General features: G+C 40.2%; 1 protein-coding gene across 1 annotated transcript; it reads right to left on the minus strand.

Moving 5' to 3' along the window:
• Positions 1–3,051: 3,051 nt before the first annotated feature.
• Positions 3,052–9,405, minus strand: rcc1 (regulator of chromosome condensation 1). The gene is made up of 10 exons (XM_062400099.1): positions 9,270–9,405; positions 7,768–7,853; positions 7,321–7,508; positions 7,029–7,208; positions 5,280–5,376; positions 5,060–5,182; positions 4,777–4,917; positions 4,478–4,597; positions 4,101–4,253; positions 3,052–3,814 (listed from the first exon to the last, which is right to left on the minus strand). The coding sequence occupies exons 2-10, from the start codon at positions 7,841–7,843 to the stop codon at positions 3,639–3,641; spliced, it is 1,254 nt and encodes a 417-aa protein (XP_062256083.1). The 5' UTR covers positions 7,844–7,853; positions 9,270–9,405; the 3' UTR covers positions 3,052–3,638.
• Between the last annotated feature and the right edge of the window lie 1,252 nt (positions 9,406–10,657).

Consider the following 10,657-nt stretch of genomic DNA (forward strand, 5'->3'; position numbering starts at 1 on the left):
TTGATGAAGACATACTTGAGAGGCAGCACTCGATAAAATGAACTATGAGTTAATTAAAAAAAGCAGCAAGGGCTCAAGAACTTTCCCATCCCAATTAAGACGGAGCTAAATGAGGCAAAATGCGCCGCCTGACACGAGCCTGTTTCAGCAGTGTCGTGTAAAGACGCACGCAAAGACAGAGTCACCAAAAAACAAAAGCTGCTGAAAGCCTGGTGCGCCGCTCACAGTGGAGCAGCCAATAGAAGTGATTAATTCCTCTCTCTCCATAATGAGAGTGAATGTGTGGCGGAGCAGGTGCCTGAGACTCCTCGGTCTCCTCTGTGATTAGCTTTTAAAGAGGAAGATTAGAGACCACATGCATTACGAAAAATCCTGCGAGTCAAAAGAACTAATCACAGGATGTCTCCACTGAACTCCTCTGTGGATGTGTCTCCTTTCTTCTGGGAATGGATGGAGTTTCTGAGCATTATGAGACAGTTGAATGCTTCGTCTTTAACATCTGCGCGGCTGCTAACAGAGACGCTCTTACCTCACAGGTTAAATCAGTTCAATCAGGTTAGCACAGGTGTTTTTAGAGAATACAGCGAGAGGTCTAAAGGTCTGGAAGGTTTGGAACCAGGCAATGAAACAACTACACTTGAGAAATTGAACACAGTCTGGGGGGTTCAATAGAGGTGTCCAAAAACAAAATGATTGGTTTACATTTCAGGCACATTGAGGAGAGAGTGTCTCAAGGTTTTTTCATCCTCATAATACCACTAAATATTTTACATAGCTTCACATTGTAGCAGTTCATCACTGACCTGAGGCAAAATTTCAAGAGGAAATGTTCTATCTGGTAAAATATTCTGTATTATATATTTCAAAACTGCAGTCAGAATAATGTTCTCTTTTCCTATGCGTCACTACCAACTCTGACGGTTTTCTTTCCTGGTTGAAATTATGTAAGAAAATACTTTCCTACCAGGCAGTGTGATGGTTCTGCAGTGGTCTGGGTGCCAGAGACGGTTATTGCTGCAGAACCGTTTAATACAAACTTTACATCCATATGTACTGAAAACGTTGAAATGTATAGAATAAAATCAATTAATTTGTCATAGATGAATATTTAGATAAAATTGATCTTGACTGTTAAAAAAAGCAGCTTCTCTCTCTCTCACTCACTCACTCACTCACACACTCACACACTCACACACACACACAGATCTATAATCTATGAATCACTTCAGTTGTGTGAAAAAGTAGACCAGTCAGTTATGTTCCCAACCTCCCCCTCTGTTGAATAATGATCAGAAAAGGGTTTCTACAGAAGACTATAACAATGAAGCTGACTGTTTGCATATAGAATCTCACTTTGCCTCTTTATCCTATTCGTTAGCTTCTGCCATAATAACAGTACAGACTATTGACATGTTTTGTGAGGTCAAGTGACATTGAACTTTGACCACTGAAATAGAATTAGTGCAACAAAATGTCCTTAGACATCACATTCATGTTAATTGCATCTATACAGTTTGGGGAAATGGATGTAAAGACACCAAACATTATGCCCAGGGTTGCTGCTGTCACTTCTAGAAGGCATAACAATTTTCCTTTTAAAATACGTTTAAGAAATTTCTTCAAAAAAGCATTTTGAATAGAAAGTCTTGCTGTAAAAGAGAAAGCCGAGCTTCACATAATACCCAGGATCGTTTCATATCGAAGAGTAGAACAGAGACCTTGAAAAACAGTTAGGCTCAATCATCAATCTTGTTTTTTCTGACAAAGCCTTTTAGCCACGGTACAACAGTAACTACCCAGCAAATGTATTCCTCATATTTCTGCCCTGACGCAGGAACAAACAGCGAAGCAACAGAAACAAGGGTTTGCGGTGATGAATTAACTGCTTGTGAAAGATACTTACGCATTTCAAAGCTTTTTCGCCATGACAGCTTTTCACAGGATTCAACCCTTATACTTCATTATCTGTCTTTTTGGTCCGATGAAAGAGAGGACCGAGCACATTTCCCCCCAGATGAAAAACAAAAGGCATGTAGCTTTGATGAATGTACTCGTGCTATCATTTGCATCCTCAAGTGTTTCTGATTTAAATTCATGACTTCATGTGCAAGGATGTGGTGTTTATTTCCTTAATAGGCATTAGGAAAACAGGGTGAAGATGCTGTTGGGCAGAACTGGTGCTGATGATGACCTACAGTACTGTGGATATAAATGTCTCACTAAATTGAGTTTGTTCACTTGCGAAGATGAAGGGTGCTTATAATCAGATTGGACAGAAATGCAATTGCCACATTTTGCTCTTTCCCTGCAGCAATAGTTCCAACATTCAGGAGGAGCCATTTTTAAAGCTTCTTTCATTAAGGTACTTAAGTTATGAGAGAAAAAATTAAAATGTATTAGAAGTTATAATGGAGAAAATCATTTTTTATTAACTTGTTATCTGACAAATGTTTTACAGATTGACTGAAATGTCAAACCTTAAAAATAATCTGAATTATATTTTGTTTTATGGTGGATTTTTCAATCGTTATTGGATTAAGCATGTCTGTGCATAGCGGAGCCGCAGTAACAGATTTTAATTACTGATCCATCTGCAGACTATTCTTTTTGAGTCATCATAACTACTGACTATTTTGTCTACATGCCAGAAACCAATGTTCATCATTCAAATTCATTTAAAAACTGGGGCCATTTAAACCAAGTTTTTGTCTAAAACGTCCTCTGTGAGCCAAATGCAAATGTGGCACCGGAGGATATCAGAGGACATCAAGGCTAGTTGGATTAAACCACAGATTGGTATGGACACATTTACAGATTTTTTTTACTTCCCTTAGAAGCGTTACTTTCACAATGCAAATCAATCTGTGATGGCGTACAGGAGCTCCTGGGAAAGTCAAGGCTTCAGCACAAAGGAAGTGAGTTTACCATTGCTCAACGGAGAAAGAAAGGACAGTGACTTAATTTAGCCTTAAGACATCGGTAATGGTCCTGGAAATGGTGCCAACTTGGAAGCAGAAGGGGAAAAGTTGAAAAGTTAAAAAGTTGTCCGTATCCATTTTAAAATTGTTATCTTTATTTTCAGTCTGGGAAACCAACAAAATGCAGAACACATTATGACACGTTTCCAAAAGTCCAAATAGCCACAACCATTTTGTTTGCCCTGTAAGCAAAACGAACAGTAGTCTCACATATTAAACCCATTTTTGTATAAATGTCCAGGCTGAACCAAGGTCAACTGAATTATTGCTTTGAAGATAAGAAAACAAAGAGACATTAAAAAGACTAATGTGGGGGCAAATCATTAAAACCTCTGCACTGTCATTTCCTTTATGTACATGCACTCACATTCACAAACATCACATATGCCACTTTACAGTCATTCGGATGACTTCTAATGAGATCAAAGTGAACATCAAAAACTGGATTTAAAAAAATAGTCTCTCATGATCTTCCAAACATCCACAAAAATGCCCCCCCCCCACAGCTACGTAGAGTGGAGCACTGGTAAAAGGGGCTGAACCTCTCCCCTCCCCACAGCTAAGCACAGTAAGCCACATACAGATCAACCCCCTCCCTGCAAATAGGCTAGGCACCATCTTGAATCAGATCCCTCATCATTTCTCTGGCACAGATGGACATCAGCTCTCCTGCATGTCTTTGACCAAAAGGACTGTGTGCTGCCCTCCGCTGGAGGCCATGAGTACTGTACGGTTCTCCAGTTGCTTGCCTGTCATCTTAACGGGTTTCCACTCGTCATCCTCCTCTCCCGTGCCAAGCTGCAAGTTGGTGCCCATGCCCCAGGCGTACACAGATCCTGGAGGAAGCAGATCAAACAAATTACAGATGGAAAAATGGAATTCATATAAACTAGCAATAAAGAGACTTTGAGGTAACCATGTGTTACAACTAAATGTGTGTTGCCCTGCAAAGGAGTATTTTGAAATCATGTGATTAATGTTAATCGTCTGTAAATAACAAAAAGTGTGAAACCGGTTTGGAGAATCGCTCACTGGGAATGGTTGTACGGAAAATTGGGCCAAATATGTCCAACCCTATTCTCACGACCAATCAAATATCTTTTTTATTGCATCATTTCTCACCTTCCCTGGTGACGGCGTAGCTGACAGATGCCCCAGACGTCACGCCGCTCGCCGGCTCCATCCCCATCACAGGTGTGGGCTCATTCTTCTCCTCCGCCCCTTCACCCAGGCCAAGGCGGCCGTACTCGGCTCTCCCCAGGCTGTAAACCTGTCCTGAAAGAGTCAGAGAACAAACCTTTTCTATTGATGATTCAATTTAATTTTGACATTTTAAACATTACTTCTTATATTCCCTTACACTGATATTTTGCTTTATATATTACTTCTCTCTTTAAACCGCCTTGACCTCTGATATGATTTCCATATTTGAAACTAATAGTTTAACAGGCACACAGTAGAAAATCTGGATCAGATGTGGTCCGCTACTTGCAGTTTACCTTCAGTATCAAGGCAGACAGTGTGATGTTGTCCTCCAGAGAAGTCAACCCAGGAGATGGTAGAGTTCTTGAAGCATGCGAGTTTCACTGGGACAAAACACAGCTTTGGTGTTTTAGTGCCTGGTTAGATGAATAAAAAAAAAAGTGTAAGGACACAAACCATAACCTCATAACATCTGCTGTAATTAGAGCAAGAGTGTGAGGAACTGACATCTTAGCTACCATAAAGTAATGTCAGATGCCACTGCAGTTAAACTTCTTGCACATTATGAGAGGATACAATGATTTGCCATACTGACCCAGCTGGTGGTAGTTGGAGAGGCCAAATCCATACACGTTTCCTTCTTTAGAAATAGCGAAGGTGAAGTACGCGCCGCAGAAGGCATCGATGAAGTGAACTTTGCCTTTGACTTTTACCACCTGTGGTATCAGCAGCCGTTCTGAAATCACAGGACACGCAGTCAGCACGCACACTGCGGTAATCTACACTTCACACAACACATGTAATAGTTAACTAGAGAGGAATGTAACTGTAAATATCGGATCTTCTTTCCATTAAAACACTAGAGACTCGTTACGTACCGAGGCCTTTCCTGCCGCCTCGGTTTGAGAAATGCTCCGGCACTCTTCCCAGCTGCCCCTGCTCCGCTGTGCCTGATGTGTAAACATTTCCTTCGAGTGTCACCAGCACCAGGTGGTCGTTGCCTGTTGAAGCATTCACAGAAATTACACAGAAACACTATTAGAAATGAAAATGAAGCTAACAAATAAAGACATTATGCTTGGGCGGAATGTCTCTTACCTGAAGCAATTTTGACTACAGTCTCCGACAAGGGGACTTTGACCGGAAAAGGAGCGGTTTTCATGGGCTCCAGGAGACCAATAACACCATTGTTATCCTGAGAGAAATCCAGCACATTAATGATTCCATTCAAAATATCCATTCCCTTTGATGGTGCATCAGTCGTAGTGGTGGTAATTGAGTAGTGAATTAATGCAAGTCTGCGTTGAGGGAAATCAGACTCAAGTATTCTGTAATCACATAAGTCCTTTACACTTTAATGCCTGTGTACATAGCTCCCTTTGCACAGCTGGTATTTGTGACTAAGTGCTGGTTGGCTGCAGGAATATCTTAAGTGAATATCTTGTCTTGAATCAGGATAACTCTGAGCAAACACGAAGCAGCTACAGGTGAAACACGTTTGAATGAGGTCGTTTCTGTGAGCAGTGGTCAATTCTGTGACAGTGTTGGCTGATTTGTCTTTAAACATCCAAAAACATTTGTTAAAGGCATAACCGTCCTAACCTGTAAATCCAGGTTTATTTATTGCATTTCAAATGATTACTAGGATCTGTGTCGGACCAGTTCAAATCATGCTTTATTTGTGACTTGGGATTGTGGAAGATTTTGTTTTGTCAAGCTGTACTCTATATTTAATTAATAATAATTAAAAAAAACAGGACTTTCTCCTTAGGCAGTCAGATAGAGATACTACAGAGTTAAACAATAAAAACAGTGCAACATTACATTTCCCAAATGTTTTAAGTACATCAATTTGTTAATGGGATCTGAAATAACAATAAATAGGTTTTTTCTTTTTAAAGCAGTGGTTACATAGTGTTTCACACAGTTAATACCAGCATCATCAGACATCAAGTGGGGATTTAGAAGGTAGGCAGAGGTAATATGAATGTAATTGCCAGTGTGCCATTGAGTATTAATAATGACAAACTGATGAGTGATGTGGCAGCAGGAGTGATAAATGTTGGAAAACTGTGAGGGCATGAAAACTAATTTAACGGTAGCAGATTCCATCCACTCACTTTTTTCTTGCATGAGCTACGATGATGGACAAAAAAGAAAAGTACTGGTGAAATGAAAAGCTAAAGAATACATGTTTGTATAAATGAAGATCGATGTTGGAAAAACAATGGGTTGGAAATCAGAGAAAGACAGAAAGATTTGGATCGAGTTATCCCAGTATCATTGTTATTTTGCTTAGTGCCTGCAGGGAAAGTGGATAAATACACTTTGCTGTACTGTTGACGTTGTACAGTGTAGAGATGAACGAACCTTGGGAAACATTTTTTTGTTCCGACTTGAGCTCTGTGTTAACGAGCCTATGAGTGTTTAAATTAATTTGTCAGTGGGATGTTCTGGGATCTGCTTGAGTTCCAGTCAAGCAAACAGCTTTTAAATTATTTTTTATGTTGGGTCCCACATTAAATGGGGCTGAAAGGAACATGAGTCTCACGATAAAACTGAGATTGAACAAATAATCTAAAAAGAATTAAAAGATTAACAGCGAGTAAAGTAATAGAGAAATTATTTTTATGACACTAAATAATTTGCTTTAGATACCATTGAGTATTAAAAAACACCATTTCATTTGGTACAAAATTTAGATTCCAATAAGCATGCATCATGCTTGTTCCAATAATACAACATAATCATGTTATCATCCCGAGAGTTTCTGTGTGTTAAAAATGTAATAGGTCACGAAATAAAGGAAAAACTCACACAAACGTACAAACTCAGCAGCAAACTCACCCTGAAGGAGCCCCAGATGTAAAGTGTCCCGTCCTCTGTGAGTGCGGCTGTGTGGCTGTCTCCTGCCGACACCTGCACCACCTTCTCGTCCAGTGTCACCTTTCCTGGAACCATCTCCGACCCCTCCTCTGTTGTGTCGCGACCAAGTGCCCCTTCGTCATTACAGCCAAACGTATAGACCTGTGGGGACAAATACAAATACAAACTGTTTATTTGGGAAACTAAAGACATGTTGTAAAGATGTTAGCAGGAAACCATTTTAATGGAATCAAGAGAGATTCAGGTCACTTACATGACCAGTGTCGCTGAGGCACACTGTGTGCATGCCTCCAGCTATCACTTGCACAGTTTTGTCCGGCAAGGTTACAAGTGCCGGCTTCTTCCTCTCGATGATGCTCTCGCCTAAACCCAACTGTCCAACGTCTCCCTGGCCCAGGACGAGAACCTGGCCTGCCTCCTTACCATGACTCCTGTGGGAAACTGGTACAAATACACACACAAACACAAATTATTTCAGATTTAATTTGTGCTTGGGTATTGTTGGTGAGAAAATGATGACTGTTGCCAGTCAGGTAAATATCATTGTCTAAACATTTTGTTTGTTTCTTCAAGTAAGAAAATACACTTGTAAAGATTTTTTAAAGTGAGACACACAAAAGACAGTTTTGTTGTCCATGAACAGAGACATGGGTCAACTCAAGCCTTTATCACGTCCCTATCAAAACAGAGATGAACTTGCCTTTCACTTTCTTGGCATCTCCCTCCTCCACAACAACCTCGGACTTCCTCTTGGTGATGCTCCTTTTCGCAGGCATGACGGCAACACTTTTGAAAAACATCAGAAAATATTGGTGTAAGAGTTTAATAATGCAATATGGGTATGAGTCACTGAGCTGGAAAGCTGGTGGAGTTGAAAGCCAGACTGAAGTCTCTAATAAAACAATTTCATCATAAGGGCTCAGTCTTAACAAACACTGGGGGCTTCACCTCTTCTTGCAAGGCCAGTGAACAAGACACATGATGGATATATATATATATATATACACACATATATAATATGGGTTACTTCATAGTTCATAAAAAAGCAATAGATGATCTTAACACATCTCCTTTTTTTCTGATGTGACAAGTTGAAAAGTGTGCACAAACAGAGTGCTTGAATAAATTGATCCAGAGAGAATTTATCAAACCATTCAACATCCTGATGATTGATTTAGTGACTTATCAAAGCAAACGTGGTGTTTTCCTGCTTCTATCATAAGAAACATGAGGCATTCCCTACCTTTTGTGATCGGTAAGACAAAATGAGCAGATGTTAAGGGTAGTTTTTTACTCAGGTACTACTATTTAACAGTTTCAAGATTGCAGAGTATCAGGTCATTAAAACCACCAACTTGTGAGGACTTTCAAATACTCTGGACTGCTAGGGAGAAAGACTGGACAACACTATTTCCTCAAAGTTAGATCAAAAGATCTAGGAAAGATCAAAACTAATAAAGAAACATTTATTGAACAACAATGTTGTGTGGCCTTGAGTGCAGCTGTGACCTATGTGAGGTAGTGGACATTCTCATACACTCACAAGAAAACAAGTGGACACACGTTTGAATGAATGAGTTAATCTGCATTTTGATCGAGCAGAAGCTGACGAGGCTGAACAGCTGTCAGAGGCTCGTTTGAATGGCTGGCACCGTGTGAGGCTCCATCACTACAGACAGCTGGAGTAGCCTGGCAGCCATGCGAGCTGACACCTGTGCAACAATCTGAACTGTGACTGAACCGCCATGTTGGGGAGGACGTCTTTAGAAGGAGCTAGGGCTGCGTTGACATTTAGCCTGAACGCACAGTGTAAAATAAGCAGCATGATCCACCGCCGCCTGTCCCCATGTGTCCTTGCTAACATGCCCCATGTTCCCGAACGTTAGCATCAGGCTGCGGCTCTTCCGTCCAGTTCTTCCTCTCAGGTGAACGTGGCACATGTGGCCGCCGACACAGGATAAACAGAATCCACTCAATCCAGAGTTCACTTCCACCCGGTCTCTGTTAGCAGCCTCGCGTCCATGTACCGCTAGTCCACACACGGACTGTGAGCTAGCTAACGAGCTAGCGGCGCTAACATGACACTAAATGAATGAACCGCGGTGACACAGTGAGTTGAATGAACCGCAAACACATCGACGAAGTAGCGTTTATCACTGATTGAATATTTGCCCGATGTTTTTGGGCTGATGACGTACAAACCTGAGAAAAGTGGAAGTCAGTAGTTTGCTGGAAGTCAACGAGCTCTGCCTGTTCCCGGTCTTCAGCACGCTCCACACGCGTGACGCCACAAGCTGCCCAACCTTAAAGAGACAGGAGCACTCTGACCGCAAGTGAAAGTACTGTGAACCTGTGAGGAGGAATAACTATTATGATTTACTGAAGTAAAAGTATTGTGAACCTGTAACGAGGAACTACTATTATCATTTACTAAAGTAAAAGTACTGTGAACCTGTAAAGAGGAATTACTATCGTCATTTACTAAAGTAAAAGTACTGTGAACCTGTGAGTAGGAATTACTATTATCATTTAATGAAGTAAAATTACTCTCAACCTGTGAAGAGGAACTATTATTATCATTTACAAAAGTAAAAGTACTGTGAACCTATGAGGAGGAATTACTATTACTATTTACTGAAGTAAAAGTACTGTGAACCTGTTAGGAGGAATACTATTATCATTTACTAAAGTGAAAGTTATTTGAACCTGCGTTGAGGAATTACTATTATCATTTACTGAAGTAAAAGTACTGTGACCTGTGTAGAATATTTACTTTTATCATTTACTTAAGTAAAGTTTCTGTGACTCAAAATATTTACTGAGGTTAAAGTACTATAAAGCAGAGTGGAAGAAGTGTGCAGACACATATCCATTCTGCTACTGCTACTTTATGACCCTTCCATCTTGCCTTATCGTGACATTGCCAATAATATTGACAAAATATTACTTTAACCTCTGGTTTATACTACAAGTTTCAGATGGGCACCTTCAGTATGCATATTGCATCTAAAGCCATACATCCAGGTTTGGCTCCTCATGATAATCGACCTAACACTTACCTGCCACCAGGTGTCACTGCAGCCTCATATTTTTTTTACATTATCTCCTTGTAGGGCAAACTTCAGTTACCTGAAAATTACGGTTGTCCATATTTCATCAGTAAGAAATTGTCATTGATTTCTCAGAGAATAATTTATGGATCATGTTTCCAAAAGTCAGTTGGTATTTTTGGGTGCACTAAATTTGGTGCAGATCCAGTTAACAATTTAGATCTATTTCCTTTAAATATGTCAGTACATTTTCCTGAAATGTTTCCATACACTTAGAAGATACATATAAAAATGTCAAATTGAAAAGTCAACGTGTTTCGACAGCTTTTGCCTGTGAGAGCTGACCCAATTTTAAGGAGTTTCAGGAGTTCATGTCTGAAAATGGCAATAGTGGTAAACACAACTCCCATGAGCCACAGCTGCTTCATGGCTTCATCAAACTAGGTCTTTTGTTATTGTTTTGATTGAGTGACTCCTCGCTTGATGAAGTTATTTTAAAATCCCCCCCAAAGATCAACAGGTAAGACAGATCATTTGATT

Source organism: Platichthys flesus, chromosome 11 (genome assembly GCF_949316205.1).
Source record: "Platichthys flesus chromosome 11, fPlaFle2.1, whole genome shotgun sequence".
Classification (NCBI taxonomy): Eukaryota; Metazoa; Chordata; class Actinopteri; order Pleuronectiformes; family Pleuronectidae; genus Platichthys; species Platichthys flesus.

Coding starts and splice junctions, on each gene's coding strand:
- rcc1 (XM_062400099.1), bottom strand. CDS start 7,843: ATGCCTGCGAAAAGGAGCATCACCAAGAGGAAGTCCGAGGTTGTTGTG. Junction 7,509..7,767: donor AGATGCCAAGAAAGTGAAAG/GCAAGTTCATCT, acceptor TATTTGTACCAG/TTTCCCACAGGAGTCATGGT. Junction 4,598..4,776: donor CTCCAACTACCACCAGCTGG/GTCAGTATGGCA, acceptor TCATCTAACCAG/GCACTAAAACACCAAAGCTG.